Here is a 20,079-nt window from a genome sequence, read left to right as displayed (position 1 = left end):
TGTGTGTGTGTGTGTGTTTTGTGTGTGTGTGTTTTGTGTGTGTGTGTGTGTGTGTGTGTGTGTGTGTGTGTTTTGGTCTCAGGGTATGTAAGATGGAGAGTTGGATCCAGCACTAACAGAGATCCTAATTGCTTTGTGAGAAAACTTTGCTTCTAGTTGTCAGTTCAAAGTCTGCAGAGGCATTTTGAACAGCGCTCGCAATTTCTCTCTGCTCTTATTACCAGCCCAGAGGAGAGAAGAGGACAGCAGCCATTAAAATCCCCTTTCAATTATACAGATGTAGGAAGATATTTTGATTCCCCCTGTTGCAGGGGAACTTTCCTGCAATGCAGAAAATTAAATACCTTGTAGTGTATTTAAAGTTTAAAAAGGCTTCTGAAGTTTGTAATTTCTACAATTTCCACTTGAATTTCCACTTTGAAATTTCAGACTTGATTTTTGAAAAATGGATCAACCCCTACAAAAATGTCCATTAATTATAATCCACATAATAATTCACAATTCCTGTTGCTGCAGGATTATTTTCCTGCTGTAGCAAACTGGCTCAAATTAAGATCCTATATCTGTAGTTATTTATAGAAGGTGATTCAGTGAACAAATGTTCCCTCTTTTCACCTGTTGTTCATTGGTTTTAATGACTAATGAGGCGTGGCCTAGAGGTCTTTTTTCTTTGCAGTCCAACAGAATGGTCTCTCTCTCTGTCTCTGCTCTGTGACGGGAGAGGGATCTGACTCTTGACAGAGATGCAGCACTGGAAAATGTGACCGCAAGGATGTGTCAGCAACTCTACACTTTCAGAAAAAAAGGTGCTATCTAGAACCAAAAAGCATTTTTGGGCTGTCCCGATAGGAGAACCATTTGAGGAACCCCTTTTGGTTCCAGGTATTACCCATTTGGGTTCCACGTAGAAGCCTTTCCACAGAGCATTCTACATGGAACCCAAATGAATTCTACCTGGAACCAAAAAGGGTTCTCCTATGAGGATAGCCACAGAACCATTTTGGAACCTTTTTTCTAAGTGTGTGAACAGCCTAGAATGAGACAGTTAACAAGTAATTTCCTCCAGGGAAGGAAGACAGACCAGGACAGAATGTCCCAATTAAGAATATAGATAACATTCTTATGCCCTGAAAATAGTGAAAATACAGTTCAGACCTCTCTTTGGAACTTCTGTTTCCTGGCTTCACATTCAGATGTACACAGCATGTGGGTTTGGAGGAAGTAATAACTTATTATTAATTATCCTTTAGGCTCCTGTAAGCTTTTTGTCCCTAATTACACCCTGTCACCCCAGAGAATATGAGTGAAACAAGAGAGAACTAGAGAGAGACCAAGGATAATTTTACTGCAATTTGCTGGTATATTTACTGTAAAAAACAATACAAATTAGCTATTATGTTCACTTCACAAGGTTTAGGAAATGGAAGAGATAAATACCTTGATGTGTGTGCGCGTATGCACTCACAAATCACCTGCTAGGCACCGTAGATGTCTGTCCCTGGGCTTGGAAAATGATTGTGGGTGTGTGTGTGTGTAGAAATCGGCTGAGGTAGCTGTGTCTGTCTCTGTCCCTTAGGTAATGATGTGCCAATGAGCGGGCCTGTTAAAGTACATTAAATGAGCAGACTTCACAGTGTCCAAAGCAGGGGAGAGGGTGCTTTTATCAAACACAGGTCAGCTCTGGTGGCCCATCTGACGAGAAGCAGGCAAGAGCAAGGGGTCACAACAGCTAGCATATCTGAGGGACTGTGTTTGTGTGGGAGGAAGCTACTGACAAGACTACAGAGATTACTGGAGAGCAGTTAATAAAGACAACAGCCAAGCCGTGTGTGTGTTGCTGTGTTTGTCAACTTGTCAACTTATACCTGTCTGTATGTCTCTGAGTGAGGAAAAGCACACATATTTTTGTGCATGTTGAGTGCGATTGAAACAGCGAGTGTGTGCATGCGTGTGCTTCTGTATGAATGTAGAGTGTGTGTGTGCGTGAGAGAGACGAGGATGAAAATAAGTCAGCCCCAGCTCTGTTCTTAGCCCAGTGCCCCTGCTAAGTGTGAGGACGTTGGGGTGCTGTGACACATTGGCACGCAGGGCTTGATGTCTCATGATCACAGCATCACATCAACCATGCCAGAAGGCCAGGAGAGTTAATCCTGGCCTCCGAATGTGTGTATTCCACACTTTATGCCTCAATGTCTTTATTCCACACTTAAAGCAAAACCTAGCCAAGCAGTAATGGAGCTTTTCTCACCCAGAGGGACATGTTTGTGTGGTCTGTTAGTTAGCGCACTGGACACTGACAATGACCAGAGACGGGGGGGAAAAAAACATTATTTTATTAACATAGGTCTAGCCCTCCCATTTGGATGAATACCAGGGCATTTGATGTCAGTCAGATTTCTTTGTTTCCTTTTGAGAACAGAAAGCCGCAGTGGGTTGGAAGAGAGAGGCACAGTGGGGGGGGGGGGGATGAGCATGGAACTGCTGAGGGTCTTGCGTCAGTGGCTGTGTTTGGAGAAGCAGCTAGAGGCCCTCTCATCCTGCACAAGTGCTGCTCTCTCCGACCTGGCCATAATAAACCCACAGGACAAAATGATGGTCATTAGACCATAGCTTTACACTGACTCACACTAGACAATCAGACAGACATTGTTGCGTCCGTTGTTAGAAGGAGACCAAGGTGCAGCGTGGTAGGCATACATTTTTTCTATATTTTCAAATGACACCAAAAAACAACAAAACACGCAACGAACATAAAGCTCTGTAGTGCTAAACAGCAACTATACAAAGACAAGATCCCATAACTGAAGGTGGGAAAAGGGGCTGCCTAAGTATGATCCCCAATCAGAGACAACGATAGGCAGCTGCCTCTGATTGGGAACCATACCCGGCCAACAAAGAAATAGACAAACTAGAATGCCCACCCAAATCACACCCTGACCTAACCAAATAGAGAAATAAAAAGGCTCTCTAAGGTCAGGGCGTGACAGACATGCTGTTACTGCTTTTGGCTGTGCGCTGCGGTATGATTAAGAAATCCGTTGATCCCTTAAGACCAGAACAGCCTTTGACATTTGTGGTTGTGGGAGTGGGTCTTTTTGGGCTCCAGTCAGTTAATTCTCCAGGTCGTGTGTGATAATTCAGTGTGACTGTGCTGCTGTCTGCTCTCTAACCAGCCATACAGCTGGAAGAAGATTTCATTATGATGCCACGCTGAGCAAATGTAAATCTCCATGCTAAATATGACTATCAGCAAACTGCAGCAGAAAGAACAGGAGACAGGGATTGTGTGACTATATAAATCCTCCTTCCCCCACCCTCCTGTTTTGCAGGAGTGGAATGGGATAGTATTAAAGCTCCTGCTTTCTCCTTCTCATCTTGTCTCTCATCTTCAATCTCCCTGTGTACAACAATTTCTCCACCATGTAATGCAATCATCAGTAATCTGCCTGTGTTCTTCTAAGGTGTTTTGAGTTAATGTACATCAAAAGCTTTTAAATACATGTGTGTCTACAATGATTACATGGAGCTTTGATATTAATTGCCTTAATATTAAGGGCATGATTCAATAGGCATCGCGGACGATCTGCATACATATTTGAAGGTAATTTTCGATTGAGCCGACATTTGCAGCATTTACTGTGCATGCAATCTTCGCGAAAGACTTCAATCGAGTTATAACGAGGATCTTCCGCCATACTCCTGCGATAACGATTGAATCTAGCCCTAATTTGTTATTCCAGCACCAGTGTCACTTCGGAGATGTGGTTATACAGTAGCCATCATACTGATACCGGTCTGTAATCCATGTGGCTTAACGGAACAGTGTAATATATTTTGGCTAAATGTAATTTCTGTCTAAACAAACTTTTCTGCTCTGTCCCTACATGATTATATTCACCTTCAAGTCTCCTTTGCATCATCCCCGAAGCTTAAAAGAAAAATCCACAAAAAACGATATTTTTTTTTTTTTTTCATTAGTCCACAGATAATAAAGTCCCAGAATGTTTTGCATGTCAGCAGTCAAGTTTTCATGATGTAGCAAGTGACACTTTGCTTCTTGAAAATCCCATATCTTGAAAACTTGACTGCTGACATGCAAAACATTATGGGACTGTACCAACAGTAGACTAATAAAATAAAATACAAAAAAATTAAATTTGTTGAGTGGATTTGTCTATGAATCACCCCTTCTCTCCACCCATCTCTCTCTTTCTCCCCCTGCAGCAATACTTCACTCTGCTGATCATCACAGATGGGGTGATCAGTGACATGGATGAGACCCGCCACGCCATTGTTCAGGCAGCCAAACTCCCCATGTCAATCATCATTATTGGAGTGGGCAATGCAGACTTTGCTGCCATGGAGTTTCTGGATGGGGACAGCAGCGTGTTACGCTCCTACACAGGAGAGGAGGCAGTCAGAGACATCGTGCAGTTTGTTCCCTTCAGGGACTTCCGAAATGTGAGTGTCTCACATGTTTAATAGGGTGAAACAAAAGGATTGTATAAATTCCCACATTCTGATTGTAGCCACAGTGTAGCCGTGCTTCAACACATGGTAGATAAAGGGGTCTCTTATCTGTCCACTGTGTCCACATTGTGACCAGTTATCCTGGTCCCTCCCTGAATGAAAAGTATTTGACAGATATTCTTTCAAAATAATATTTATTTTAAGACACATATTGATGCCATAAGTCAATGGCATCACCTGTCAATGATTGTTAGATGGTGGGATAATTGTGATTTAAATGGTTAAACTGTCCAGATCTGTCTACACTTGTAAGCTATCCAGACATCTGCGTGTCTGACTATTCCGGAGGTGATCAGGAAGACCTGATCACAATCAGATCACATTTCATCTTTTCATTGTCTAGACTTGTCTAAAAATGTGGGTACAATCAGACTGTGGGCAAGATCAGGAGAAAAACGACTGTTATATCCCTATGTTAAAACCACGACAGGTTGTTGTTGCTAGACAAATTAGAGATGATGCTTGCTGTAATGGATTTATTTCAATCACATATGTAAACAGCATTGGGAGTGGGTGTGGGAGTGGGTGTGGGAGTGGGCAATCTGTAGCTTCAGTCCATCTGCAGGAAATGAAAAAATCTTTAATACAGAGGATATGGAGTGGGCCAGTAAAAAGGTTTACTTCCCAAAACGTTTACTGGATGAAAGTTGATTCGAATGCATTATTATTTTAAAATCATTGACATTTAGAGATCTCTAATGTGACTTTTATTTTCCTGTTATGTTCTCACAGGCTCCAAAGGAAACTTTAGCCAAATCAGTATTGGCTGAGCTGCCGCAACAGGTCACACAGTATTTCAAACAGAGGAACCTGTCGCCTAGCAACACAGCATTGGAGTGAAAGCCCAAGGCCTTGGTTAATCATGCATGTTGCAAATATCTACTCACTGTTTACAAAAAACAATGTGCATGAAAAGTGTTTTTTTTTCATATGTATTTATCAGAATTTTTTTTACATCTTAAAGCAAGACTTTGTGGAGGAGGAAAATGTGTCAAAGAACACTACTTTGCAGTCCCCTGAAAGGAAAGGGAATTTTAGAAATGTCTATACTGTATACTGAATGTACATTTATACAATATTCTATGTTTTGAAAAGGAAATGTTTATGAAAAGTTGTTATGTATCTTTTATGCATTGAATTGTAATTTGTTGTACTTGTACCTTGAAGGTGTTGTACTTGTACCTTGAAGGTGTTGTACTTGTACCTTGAAGGTGTTGTACTTGATTTTATAAAGTTCACCATGTATTTATGTTACCACTCAGGTAAATAAACTTGCATAAATGTCACTGTGCAGTGCACTGTGTTTGACTGGAACATAATGTCGAGCCAACGTAATGGCCATGTTCGAGAGAAAATGTAAATTGTGACTGACTGATCTACAAATAATATTGAGTAGTTATTTATGATGCAAGGTTATTTGTTGATTATTCAGCCTTGATTCATCTTTAAAGATAGAGGACTTTAGTGGCCAAAAAAAGAGCCAGTTTTAGCATGGGCAGCGCCATTGAGGACATTCACCATTTTGAAGTAGTCAACTGGGTGGGACTATGGGTTAAAGAAGGATCAAATGATACCATCCTCATCATCAGGAAGGATCAGCCAATAAATTATACTTGTGAGCAAACATTCCATAACTGCAGGTGGCAGTAAATCATCAACATTGGCTTTATACCTGTTCAAACAGAACATTACAGGTGGCACTATGCACCCTTTCAGTTTCTTTGCCAACTCATAGAAGTAGTAGAGGAAGAAAATGGACTACTTCAAAAATAGAGATGGCCTCAATAACGCTGCCCATGCTCTCATAGACGTCATAAAAGGACATACACAATGATGCGATGTCTATCGAAGTCTATGAACGTGCGCAATGACTACATTCTGGTCTAGTTCCTGCTCGATTAGATGCGCAGGTGTTGCGTTGCATCAACCAATGGCATATTCAAGAGCTTCAAAACCGTGATGAATCATGGGTAAATTGTGACTGACTGATCTACAAATATTGGGTGTGTTCGAGCAGTGAAGGTGACTGTAGACGAAATTCAGCGAGGTCCATCTGCGACAGTCGAAAGTCTCGACACTGTAGTGGTTTTCCAACAGAAAGATCAGTGTTGATCTGAGCCTTGCTTTTTTTGTCTTTATAAATGTCGAAATAAACGTTTCTGTACCCCCATAGCACACGCTCACAAAGTGAAAACATAATGTGTGTACAATTAATTGGTTCGAGAGCGGTCTCAAATATCAATTTCAATTGTATCCCCTTTGTAGCTTTAGAATTGCTGCAAAGTTGGTTCCTGTTCAGTCAAGTCTTTGGTCATATTTGCGTGGGTTAACCAAAAACACCCTAATGATTGGTTGACACATAGTGCCTCCCACAATGCAGGCGATTAATGCATGGTGCAGTTGGTGAGAAGCAACTGCAGCAACTTGAAGGTGACTTTATCAGAAACTGATTGACCTTTGATCACGTTCTTTGTAAAGTTCATGCAGTTGACATGTAAGCGCAAGTCTGACCATTTTTACCCATAATGCAACACACTTTGAAAGGACTAGACAAAATTGATCCAGGCACATTCAACATTAGAGCCAACTTTAAATGCGAGTCGAGACTGACTGATTTACAAATCACCTGCATTATAACTACTCAGTGTTATTTGTAGATCAGTCCGTCAGTCACAATTTTCCCATGATTCATCACAATTTTGATGCTCTAGTCTAAAACCTGGCCAGGTGATTTGTAGAAGTCAGGGCACGTGATTTTTGTATCAGCTAACCACATCATGGGTGTGCTCCACAGCTAAGGTGACCCAACAACCAATGGTTGCCTATCATGTCAACGACTGTGTCATCGACTGACAAAGTTCTATAACATATGTGCCAGATTCAAAATAACTGGGAACTCTCTGACTTCCGACTTCAATGTGTTCAAGACTTGGAAACTTGGGGGAAAAAACAAGCTCCAACTTGGAGAAATCGAACGTCATCCAACTCGGAAACTCAGGCATCTTTCTAGAGCTCCGACTTTCCAAACTGAAGATTACTGACTTCATGATTTGACCTTGTTTTTTTGAGAGTTCCCAGCACCATTAGCTAATACTTAAAATACCTGTCCAGGCGTTGTAAGATCTGTCAGGCATCAGCAATGTCTAAGTACAGAAACAACATATGTTATGCACTCTGGTGCCCAACAGCAGTCGATGATGTGGAGCGCAACCATTGGTTGATGCATGCAAGTCTGAGCAGGGTAACGCGACCTGTCTCGACTTTAAAGTCAACTGCAACGTTGAATGCGCCAAATGGTTGCGTGCCTGGTTAGCAGATATAACATACTGTACCTATCCATGCATTGTAAGATCTGGCATGCATCTGCAATGTAGTCAGGCAGGAACTCAACCTCTGCTTCACCAGAAAACCCAGAGCCGAAAATGTTAGAAAGTTTGGAACAATCAGTATAAATTTAACCCTGGATGTGCCAGATTAAATCCATTTCAACTTTATCAAATTGAATGTGTATGCTGTACAAACAAGGCTTCTTTCAGAGTGCCCTGAGAAATATATCCCTACACTTAGATTTCTTAGCACCACTTATTTTTAATTTGTCACAACTAATCGGTTGCAAGTGAATGAGTACAAACAGACACAGAAGTCAATTCCAATTTCCTCAAACTGTATTTCGTTCCAGTTATCTTCATTCATGCACTCACATACACCAACTCTTTCAACCTGTACTCAGGGGTAGACATAACATAGTAAACAAACATCCGGGACACTCAAATTTGTATGTTAGGTATGTATTCATTTGTGGATTTCCATCATCCATCTCATATGATATGTTACGAATTACAATCTGTGATAGGTTATGAATTGCAATTTGTACAATGTTACAAATTCCAATTTGATGTGGTTAATGTTAGCTAGGTGGCTAACATCAGCTAGGCTAGGGGTTAAGGTTAGGAATTAGAAAAAAAAGTAGTTGTAAATTACCGAAAATGCTCAAGTTGTCCGTGATGAGATTCGAACAGGCAACCTCTGGGTTGCTAGACTTTCACATTATACACCCACTTATCCACCCTCCTTTAGTTTGTCTTATTTAACCACATCAAATGTAACATATACTAATTTGAGTGTCGCAGATTTTAGTTTACTATGTTACATCTAGTCTAGGAGGCCAGGCTGACTCTTTACACCAAATAAACAAAGAAAACAGAAAAACTTTTTATTTTCTTCTACCCAAGCCTTGATCATCCCATGATGAAACCCACATTTTCATGGAGAGAAAGAAATCCATTAAAATCCAGCATTATTCGCACTGACGCATAAACAAAAAACACTAAAAGGAAAAGCATTTCCACATACATTGCGTCTGAGACTAAGCTCTGGCTCGCTTTCTTGATGTTGTCTAAGGTAAGGTATGAATGTGACGTGACAGTCTAGCAGTCTTGTCCTTGATCCACAGCTGTCAGTCACTGTTTCCTTGGCCAATAGCAGAGCTGCAGCCACAGGGGGATGTCATCAGGTTAGGCTGCCAGGGATTTAAACTGTGTGAGATGTCATATTGGGAGGAAGGGGGAGGTGTCATGTTTGAATGCACAACACCAAAATCACAATGCCATTGAAGTTAATTTAACAGGTTTTAATTCATATTTAGTGATTATGAAGAAATCCTAAACTATACCACTCTGGGCTGGAAAAAACTTGATGGAAACGCTGCTAATGACTTAGAATAACAGTAACTCATACAGCTGTGAAAGCAATGGTGTCGGCAGCCCGTCTGTGTGAATGAGTGTGTATGTGTAAGCGTGTGAGTGTGTCTGCATATTGGTGTGTGTCTATCTGCAGACTCTATATCTCTTTATGGGAAAGATGCTCCTGTCCATGCTACCTTCGCTGTCGCTGCTGGACTCCGAGTCGCTGCTGCCGGAGTAGGCTCCCATGCCCGGCAGGATGCCCACACACACGGCGGCCGATGGAAGGTGGAGAACACCGGTCTTTACTGTGGAGCCCTGCTCAACCACACCTCTGCCCGCCTCCTGCTCTGAGAGCACAACACACTGCCAGTCACACTTACCGATGTCGGTGAAGTCATACGTGTGAGATAGAAGAGTATGTGTTATAAGAGCACTCAAATTGTGAAATGACGAGCAGCTGTTACACTATAAGAAGGTCTCAGCCCACCTGTCCGGCCCCCATTCCCTGCTGCAGACTCCTCAACCTTCTGTTTCTTGTTATTGTCTGAGGACTGTGAAGAGCTGCAGGAGAAAGGAGTCAACAGAAAGACTAGAGACATGCAGATTAATTCACTTTTTCCCCCCTTCTCAACCAACTCCACCACTCCCCTATAATTGTGTTACATCCTCCAACACTATATCCAGATGATTTGAAAACTGTGACATAGGTCTAAAAGTACTGTGGCCACCGGCCTCACCTGCGTCGCTTGAACGCCCCAGCCAACAGGTGTGCCTGGGACAGGTGACTGGTCTTGACCTCTGCTGCTTTAGGACCCGCCCTCTTCTCGGGCTCCTTCCGACTCTCACTAGATGCCAGTTTTTTCAGAGCACTGTGAGATCCAGGAGTTAAGGAGAGGAAATGGAAAATAACTCAGACGTGCAGATCCTAGATGTGATAATTAACTGCTGATAGGAGTGATGGGGACACCAGGTGACTCAATTAATTCACATCTCACAATCACTTCTGAGCAGGGAATTGCCCACTGGGCTAGCACTGACTGTTAGAATAGATTTTCCAACAATGTTTGACTGCGTGAATACAGGAAAATAAGTGGTACACACTCGAATCGCATTCGGGGTTCATCTAGCCACAGTCCAGATGTGTCCTCATAAATCCAGCCTGTTCTTTCCACTTACTAGTCTGTGGGCCTCCACCAACGCCCTGAAAAAGTGACACACTTTGAAGTTAAAAACAACCCTGTGACAAGGTGCGAAAACTAGCTGAACTAGGCTAAATCAAAATATTACAAGAGGAGCTGGTTGATGGTTCTCTGCAGTAAGCACTTCAAACTGTCTCCTATCAGCGTAAAAGCCAGCCCTCAGTAGGATTTGGTTGCCATGACAATGCATCCTCTTCCATCTGCAGACAAACCTGGTCATCAGTGGAAAGAGGGAACATTTATTTTCTCCCTTACACAATAGCATAATTGTCTGATCTTGCTCCATGCATCATAATTGTACATGACAGCCTGATTGAGAAAGATTAAGAGAAATGCAGGCTATCAAGTCAGTCACGTTATAAACTATGGCTGAATTTAGAATGAATCACCACAGGACCGTGGCTCTGAGCAGTGCTGAGATATGTGGCGTGAGAGCAGCTTTGCATACATTAACATACGTTCATATCAGTTAAGTGGACATACAAAGCATACAGCACACTTTAAAATAGATCAATTAAAACCACTACATGTTAAGAGAAAAGAGATCATGCTTTTTTCATTCATAAAATTGCGTGGTAAAAGTGTTCGTGCTGAGGATCAAACCATTAACGTTCGGGTTGGAAAGGTCGACAAGGAACAGTGTCAGATCAGGAATGGCTAATCATCTCTTCACTGTGAGGTTATCATGATTATATGCCAAATCAAGTTATCACTAATTACCTGCATGTCACCGTCTACGCACCCTTAAACTGTAATCTTACCCATACATTTTTTGATCTAATGGTTTCTCGGCATGTAGAATGTGGTTGTCTGTGTTTGAGGCTGTACTGTATGTCATGTTTGAGAGTAGGAGCACTAACAAGGTGGAAGAGCACTCGTTGTGACCAGAGTACGTGAGCGGAGCGAGCCCAATTTTACTGTAGCGTGGAGCGAAATTCCGAAAGGCTGGAGCGTCGCCCTTCTCGCCTGCTCCAATTTCGCTCCAGTAGCACTCACTTCACAAGCTCAGGGCATGCCGTCGCTAAATATTTTAATAAAGAAACTGATAAAACACACAGGTGAAAAATCAAGGTGACTTACAAAGATGAGGACAGAGAGCAAGAGAGGGAGTGTGGTGATCTAGTGTCCACAACTAAACAATCATTGTGGAATCTGAAAAGACACGTATCCTTAAAGCATGATGGTTGTACTTACTACGCGCACATGCTAAAATAATTGTGCGTGGTGGGAAGATAACTAAGAGTGTCATTGTAGCAAAGTATTTCTAAACTAAAAATCTGATCTTTTAAATGTTTCGTTCATTTTTGTTCTATTAGCTATACAATAGGCTATAATTGATTTGGCCGAATAGCCCTGGCATATTCCCACGTTCAAGGAGCTTTCCGTTTTGATTGGGTTATTTTGCCTAAAAACCTTTAGGCCTACCTACAGAAAAATATGCATAAACAACTCTCTGCTCAGCCTGGCAAGAGTGGCCAAAAGGGTGTTTAGCATCCCCAGTGGCTCTGTAAGTGTGGAGAATATATTCTGCTGGCCGGCTCTCCAGGCACCATTGCATGAAGTTACAGACTGGCCAAACTTGTGTTTCTAAAAATGTATTCAAGGGCACTAAATTTAAATTTAATTCTAAGTAAGGCACAGCCTATATGCACCGTTGATAGACTATAATGATTAAATACATTTTTAAATGTGCATTTCTTTGTAGGCTACAGCCTTGAAATAATATAGACTAAATAATTCCTTTTCGTTCCTTCTTGGGCACTGTCTGGCTCCTGACCTATTTAGAGTGTTTATATGCAGTTTAATATGACATGAAGCCTTTTTTAAAATGATGTACGCTTCTTACATCCACCTTTTCATGTTTACTCAAATCATATGGTTTGGTTTCAATACATCAAAACCAAATGGTCGGTCCAGGTAGTCACAACAATAGATGGCTGTTGGTTAAATTGCGATTTTAATGAATGGAGTGAATTTGGAGCAGCAGTTTCTTTTCTGTGAGCGCAGAGCAGTTCTTAGCGGAGAGGTTGGAAAGGACGTGGAGTGCCGGAGCGGTGAGCAGGATTTCCAACCACTCAACTCCGCTCACATGCTCTGGTACTGACCTGAAGCCTGTAGACTGACTGCCTCCTCCTGTCCATCAGATGAGAGTGGTAGTAAAGGGGTAAGACGTGCCTAATCTACTGTCAAGAGAGTAAAAAACGCAACCCCACCAAAATATTGTGACAGAGAAAAAGAGCGAGAAACACAGGGAGTATGAGAGTAGTTGGCTCTCACATTCGGCTCTGACACATAGATCCATTATTTGTGTGACTCATGTCTACTAAATGTTGCCGTACTGACAGAAAAAAAAAATCAGCAATAAAATGACATGAAAATGGATACACCGTGTTTTTGCTCTCTGTGTGTATGTGTGTGTGTTAAAGAGAGAAGCTTAGAATTATGGGGAGGGAGTATACAGCCAAAACTGAAAGGATATTCTGTATTCTTTTAGTTCATGCAGCTCCTCGTCTCTGCGTTGCTTCTCCACCAGGCTCTGTTGCCTGGAGACCTCATCCAAGAAGTGAGACTCATCCTCATCCAGGCCTTTGACCATGTTCTCTGTGGTGAGAAGACAATTTCCATGGAAAAAATGTCTAAGTACTGTAGTACCAACACAATAATACTATCTGATCATTTCAACTTAAGGCCATGGGAGTTGGAGAAGGGTTATTACATACACAAAACAACACGCCATCTATTTCCTTAAATATCCTTGCTGAAAGAGCGTATAGCTTTACAAGACACATATGACCACCAGGGTGACTGCTAATAGTAGTCTGGTCACCAGGGAAACGGAAAAGCAGGGAAGCTGCTATGCCAGGCAGAAGGCTCCCCTCATTCCCAAGACAAGGTCATAATCTCCTCCTGCTCCTCTTCTGATACATTACATAGTTCCATCTGTTCACACAAACAGGTTCATAATATAAAAATGTACACACTTCCAGAGTATGAAATACTTTGTACTCAACAGGTCCAGAGTCTGACTATCCATTCCATAGATGCAATAGTTTAATCTGAGATATCCAATGTGAAGTCCCAGAATGTGGTAGGGTCTGTTGCAGGGAAAGTGGAGAGGGACTAAAATAAATGAGAGCGGGACCCTTACTGAATTTAAACTGCTCATCGTATTCCTCTTGCTTCTTGTCCTTCTGCTCCTGTAGCCGCTCAAACAGTGAACGCCCATCATACTCTTCCTCGGGAGCCTCTGTGTTAGGGAGACAGCACAAACACACAGAAACCAAAGCTATGCAGATGCTTAGAGGAAACAAGTGTACAGGCATGATGAAAGATATTGCTTGTGTCTGTGTACATTCTGGGAGGTAGAGTGGAGTGGCAGAAGGCTTACTCTCTGGGTCCTCTGGCTGCCTAACTTTTTCCCATTCTTCCTGTCTTTGCTTCCTTTTCTCCTCGATCTCGGTCTCTGACACAAATTTCCGACTGAGATCGACACCCCCGGCCGCTGGCACTGCCATCTCACACCTTGAAAAAGGTACATGCACAAACCTGAGCTCAAACAGTAGCACCCACAATAGACTAACGGGAAAACACGTTATATATCTGTAAGAGCAAAGGTGTTAGAGGGGAAATCAGCAGTTTAAATGATAAAAGCATTCCAGGCCCGTTTCAGCAAAAAGCTGAGGGATGGGGCTGGAGAAATGCAACCACTCAAATTCATAGACCGAGCTATGGTTGCACTGACATCCATGATATCAAAATTATAGCTTTAAACATGTTGAGGCTATATGGTGTTTGTTTGCATTTACAAACATTGGAATAAAACAAGGTTATATTTTGGGTTCTTTATTTTACCAGGTAAGTTGACTGAGAACACATTCTAATTTACAGAAACTACCTGGGGAATAGTTACAGGGGAGATGAATGACCCAAGTGGAAGCTAGCAATGATTAGGTGGCCATGATAATCAGATTGGGAATTTAGCCAGGACACTGCAGTTAACACCCCTACTCTTACGATAAGTGCCATGGGATCTTTACTGACCGCAGAGTCAGGACACCCGTTTAACGTCGCACCCAAAAGACTGCACCCTACACAGGGCAATGTCCCCCGTCACTGCCCTGGGGCATGGGAATATTTGATTTTAGACCAGAGGAAAGAGTGCCTACTGGCCTTCCAACACCACTTCCAGCAGCATCTGGTCTCCCATCCATGGACTGACCAGGACCAACCCTGCTTAGCTTTAGAGGCAAGGTAGCAGTGGGATGCAGAGAGGCAAGGTAGCAGTGGGATGCAGGGTGGTATGCTGCTGGATTCTGAAGGTTAAGACAGTTGAACGAAGCACGAGGCATTTATAAGTTATATTCTTCAAGAATGTGAAAGTCTCTATAAGGAGTGTATTTGTGGGGTAGGATGGGTTTGAGTGGGAGGGACTGAGATCTGTAGTTAGTACAATAGCAGAGTGGGTTGGTGGAAAAAGGTGGTGTGTTAATTAAATGATGAGTCAAAAAAATGTAACAACTGCAGATTTCCCTTTTAAAGTTCATCAAACTGATGCTTTTTGGATCCATCAAAATAGAGAGATTGAGAACTTACTTTACTTGCCTCAACTCGAAGTAGACCAGACACCAAGTCAAGAAATCATCTGTTGGATAGATAATAAAATAATTCAGAACAGTGTGCTTAAAGGAGAAATTTAGACATAAGATGAACAATTAGAGTACAGAGTAGACCTGGGTTTCTCAAACTCAGTGCATGTTTTGGTTTTTGCCCTAGCACTACACAGCTGGTTAAAATAATCAAAGCTTGACGATGAGTTAGTTATTTGAATCAGCTGTGTAGTACTAGGGCAAAAACCAAAATGTCCACCCAGGGGGTCCTAGGATCAAGTTTGTTACCACAGTTCGTAACAGTCATTGGTTATCAACCATTTATAATTTATGAGGCTACGCCTCCCTCTAGTGGTCGACTCAAGAAATGTGTAGTGTAGCCATTTACTGTATGGTTTCCCAAACTCGGTCCTAGGGCCCCCTGGGTGGACATTTTGGTTTTTGCCCTAGTACTACACAGCTGATTCAAATAACTAACTCATCGTCAAGCTTTGATTATTTTAACCAGCTGTGTAGTGCTAGGGCAAAAACCAAAACGTGTATAGTTAGGGAAACCCTGGTCAACTGCACACTAGCTGTCATTATATTTGAGCTAGAGTCGACCAAGTGAAGTAAGGGTTGTCTTTAAGGTTGATATTCTATTTTTGTAACTTCCGTTTCAAGATAGGTAGTTGCTATCTATGGGGGAACCTACTAAACTATTAGTTAGGCCTACATATTATTGCCGACTAGGTTTCTTTTATCCAACAAAACTCAACGATTTAAGATGTGGGCGGACTAGTGATCTACTTGAAGTTTTTATCAAAAACGACTGATTTCAGCATCCAGCGAATAGCACGCAATTTCACAGAACAATGTCGTGTGTAACTGGACCCTTTTTTGGGTGCTGAAATCAGGCGTTTTTTATCGAGTTTAAATCGGCTCCATACTCATAACTGATCAGTCTATTAGCTACGGGCTCATAAGATTGATTAGCTAACCAATAAGAACGGATTTCGAATAGAAATGTAGAGGATAACCTTAGCTAGCTAAGACAGCTATCTTGCTAAATACATTGTGTAGCTGCGAGCTGTCTCGCTAGAAAACTAGTTCATTGCCAACAACACCTACTGCACGCAGCTCGTTGCAAAATAATGGTTCAATACTGCGTCTATAATGTAAAATATATATCTGCGTTCGAAAATGATTACAATTATTCATAAATGAATCAATGATCGTACATTTTGGATTACAAATGTAATATTTAACAACAACACAGCAAGCTAGGACACTTTTACCTAATCCACGGAGCCACGTGTCCCAGTAAATAGGTTCCGCATAGTTTATGAAGAAACAATATAGTTCCCACTTGTGCATCGGCCTGAATAATTGTAGAAATCTATGTAAATAAATACGTATAAACTTCCACTGTGTTTTCAAAATTGTATGGAAGATTATTTTTGTAAATCCAGTAACCGAGCCATAATGTTATACATTATCAGTCAATAACTATGCGTGTATACTGAGCTACATCTGAATGGCTCTGGTTGAATTCTCGCACATACTTTATTTAAACATTTTCGGCTAACTGTATAACAATCTAATTTGCAACTGCAGATTAGAAATCCTAAATTATAAATCTATAATTTACTGGTTGTAGAACGATTCTGGATGATTGAGAAAACTTCCATAGACATCACTCCATCCAATTACTGCCATATTTTTGAATTCAGTTTAGATATTCGGATTCGGTCTCTTCAACGGAAAGTTTTATGATGATTAGAGTGATACATCTAGAATAAGATGACGATAGAGAGCAAGGTAAACCGTTTATTTAATCAACTCGGTTTCAAAAAGTGACTATGTTGGTTTCAATGGGTGAATATTACGCGTTTGCAGCTAAGGGACCGTCTTAAAAGTGCAATCAGCAGAAACTGGTGTTTTCAGAAAGCCTACGTTTTTTATTTCAAATTAGAAATCTAGAGATCTTAAACCAAATGTGTTTGTTCCCCACGACAATTACATTTGGATATTTATGTATATTTTTTGGGGGCAATGGGTAACGATGCTTCGTGGGTGACTGTTGTTGATGTGTGCAGAGGGTCCCTGGTTCGCGCCCGGGTATGGGCGAGGGGACGGTCTAAAGTTACACTGTTACACTCTAACTTCACTATCATTGCCCTCACTTAATGAAGAGAGAAACTGTGCCTTGACTTCCAGGCAGGTCACCCGTGATACAAGTCAGTATTTGACTTCCATCCATTTCGAAATGTGACGTTTGAGAAACATGGATGAATGTCTAATTCTGATGTGAGACTTTGAGAGCTTGAAGCAGGCAGACTTTTCTGTCTCACTGATCAAGTTCCCCTTCAGAGACTGGTTACCTGCCTGCCGAGGGCAAGTGTCAAGCAGATTCTGCCACAGTACACATCTGCTCTCAATTCCGCAGCCCAGGAGTTCATGACTGAGAGATATAAATAAAAGTTGCCCATTCCCTACCTATGCAAATTTTTATTTGATTTATTTATTTAACCTTTATTTAACTAGGCAAGTTAGTTAAGAATACATTCTTATTTACAGGCCAAGGACTCCTGGCCTGTGGAATTACGAGCAGGTGTGTACTGCAATAGGATCTGCTTGACACTTGGCCTCGGCAGGCAGGTGACCAGTCTCTGAAGGGGCACTTGAACAGTGAGACAGAAAAATCTGCCTGCTACAAATTAATACACAACACTCCTGAATGTACACTACCAGTCCAAAGTTTTAGAACACCTACTCATTCAAGGGGTTTTCTTTATTTGACAATTTTCTACATTGTAGAACAGTAGTGAAGACGTCAAAACTATGAAATAACACATATGGAATCATGTAGTAACCAAAAAAAGTGTTAAACAAATCAAAATATATTTGAGATTCTTCAAAGTAGCCACCCTTTGTCTTGATGGCAGCTTTGCACACGCTTGGCATTCTCTCAACCAGCTTCACCTGGAATGCTTTTCCAACAGTCTTGAAGGAGTTTCCACATATGCTGAGCCCTTGTTGTCTGCTTTTCCTTCACTCTGCGGTCCGACTCATCCCAAACCATCTCAATTTGGTTAAGGTCGGGGTATTGTGGAGGCCAGGTCATCTGATGCAGCACTCCATCACTCTCCTTCTTGGTAAAATAGCCTTTATGCAGCCTGGAGGTGTGTTTGGTCATTGTCCTGTTGAAAAACAAATGATAGTCCCACTAAGCCCAAACCAGATGGGATGCTGTGTCGCTGCAGAATGCTGTGGTAGCCATGCTGGTTAAGTGTGCCTTGAATTCTAAATAAATCACAGACAGTGTCACCAGCAAAGCACCCCCACACCATAACACCTCCTCCTCCATGCTTTATTGTGGGAGCCACACATGCAGAGATCTTCTGTTCACCCACACCGCGTCTCACAAAGACACAGCGGTTGGAACCAAAAATCTCCAATTTGGACTTCAGACCAAAGGACACATTTTCACCGGTCTAATGTCCATTGTTCGAGTTTCTTGGCCCAAGCAAGTCTCTTCTTCTTATTGGTGTCCTTTAGTAGTGGTTTCTTTGCAGCAATTTGACCATGACTGCCTGATTCACACAGTCTCCTCTGAACAGTTGATGTTGAGATGTGTCTGTTACTTGAACTCTGTGAAGCATTTATTTGGGCTGCAATTTCTGAGGCTGGTAACTCTAATGAACTTATCCGCTGCAGCAGAGGTAACTGGGTCTTTCATCCCTGTGGTGGTCCTCATGAAAGCCAGTGTCATCATGGCGTTTGATTGTTTTTGCAACTTCATTTGAAACTTTCAAAGTTCTTGAAATGTTGTGTATTGACTGACCTTCATGTCTTAAAGTAATGATGGACTTTCGTTTATCTTTGCTTATTTGAGCTGTTTTTGCCATAATATGGACTTGGTCTTTTAACAAATAGGGATATCTTCTGTATACCACTCCTACTTTGTCACAACACAACTGATTGGCTCAAACGCATTTAGAAGGAATAAATTCCACAAATGAACTTTTAAGAAGGCACACCTGTTAATTGAAATACATTCCAGCTGCATTAAGTATTGCAGTGCATCTCCTCCTCACGGACTGCACCAGATTTGCCAGTTCTTGCTGTTACCCCACTCTTCCATCAAGGCACCTGCAAGTTTCCAGACATTTCTGGGGGGAATGGCCCTAGCCCTCACCCTCCGATCCAACAGGTCCCAGACGTGCTCAATGGGATTGAGATCCGGGCTCTTCGCTGGCCATGGCAGAACACTGTCATTCCTGTCTTGCAGGAAATCACGCACAGAACGAGCAGTATGGCTGGTGGCATTGTCATGCTGGAGGGTCATGTCAGGATGAGCCTGCAGGAAGGGTATCACATGAGGGAGGAGGATGTCTTCCCTGTAGCGCACAGCATTGAGACTGCCTGCAATGACAAAAAGCTCAGTCCGATGATGCTGTGACACACCACCCCAGAGCATGACGGACCCTCCACCTCCAAATCGATCCCGCTTCCGAGTACAGGCCTCGGTGTAACACTCATTCCTTAGACGATAAACGCGAATCCGACCATCACCCCTGATGAAACAAAACTGCGACTCTTCAGTGAAGAGCACTTTCTGCCAGTCCTGTCTGTTCAAGCGATGGTGTGTTTGTGCCCATAGGCGACGTTGTTGCCGGTGATGTCTGGTGAGGACCTGCCTTACAACAGGCCTACAAGCCCTCAGTCCAGCCTCTCTCAGCCTATTGCGGACAGTCTGAGCACTGATGGAGGGATTGTGCGTTCCTGGTGTAACTCGGGCAGTTGTTGTTGCCATCCTGTACCTGTCCCGCAGGTATGATGTTCGGATGTACCGATCCTGTGCAGGTGTTGTTACACGTGGTCTGCCACTGCGAGGACGTTTAGCTGTCCGTCCTGTCTCCCTGTAGCGCTTTCTTATGCGTCTCACAGTATGGGCATTGCAATTTATTGCCGTGGCCACATCTGCAGTCCTCATGCCTCCTTGCAGCATGCCTAAGGCACATTCACACAAATGAGCAGGGACCCTGGGCATCTTTCTTTTCGTGTATTTCAGAG

At 42.3% G+C, this 20,079-nt stretch overlaps 2 protein-coding genes across 2 annotated transcripts in view; one reads left to right on the top strand and one right to left on the bottom strand.

Moving 5' to 3' along the window:
- The window catches only part of LOC139371200 (copine-2-like), a 43,636-nt gene extending 37,820 nt beyond the window's left edge, over positions 1-5,816 (top strand). The window contains exons 15-16 of the mRNA XM_071111389.1: positions 4,225-4,461; positions 5,263-5,816. Of these exons, the coding sequence (XP_070967490.1) occupies positions 4,225-4,461; positions 5,263-5,370 (345 nt within the window). The 3' untranslated portion in view covers positions 5,371-5,816. The remainder of the gene's footprint in view (positions 1-4,224; positions 4,462-5,262) is intronic.
- A 3,259-nt stretch (positions 5,817-9,075) lies between these two features.
- Positions 9,076-16,332, bottom strand: LOC139371195 (PSME3-interacting protein-like). Its single transcript, XM_071111375.1, has 8 exons — positions 16,299-16,332; positions 15,008-15,056; positions 13,803-13,936; positions 13,563-13,661; positions 12,894-13,015; positions 9,953-10,086; positions 9,703-9,776; positions 9,076-9,562 (listed from the first exon to the last, which is right to left on the bottom strand). Exons 3-8 carry the CDS (start codon positions 13,927-13,929, stop codon positions 9,357-9,359), a joined length of 762 nt encoding a protein of 253 aa, XP_070967476.1. The 5' UTR covers positions 13,930-13,936; positions 15,008-15,056; positions 16,299-16,332; the 3' UTR covers positions 9,076-9,356.
- Positions 16,333-20,079: the final 3,747 nt, after the last annotated feature.

Source organism: Oncorhynchus clarkii, chromosome 2 (genome assembly GCF_045791955.1).
Source record: "Oncorhynchus clarkii lewisi isolate Uvic-CL-2024 chromosome 2, UVic_Ocla_1.0, whole genome shotgun sequence".
Taxonomy (NCBI): Eukaryota; Metazoa; Chordata; class Actinopteri; order Salmoniformes; family Salmonidae; genus Oncorhynchus; species Oncorhynchus clarkii.
This window is presented reverse-complemented; position numbering and strand designations above follow the sequence as displayed.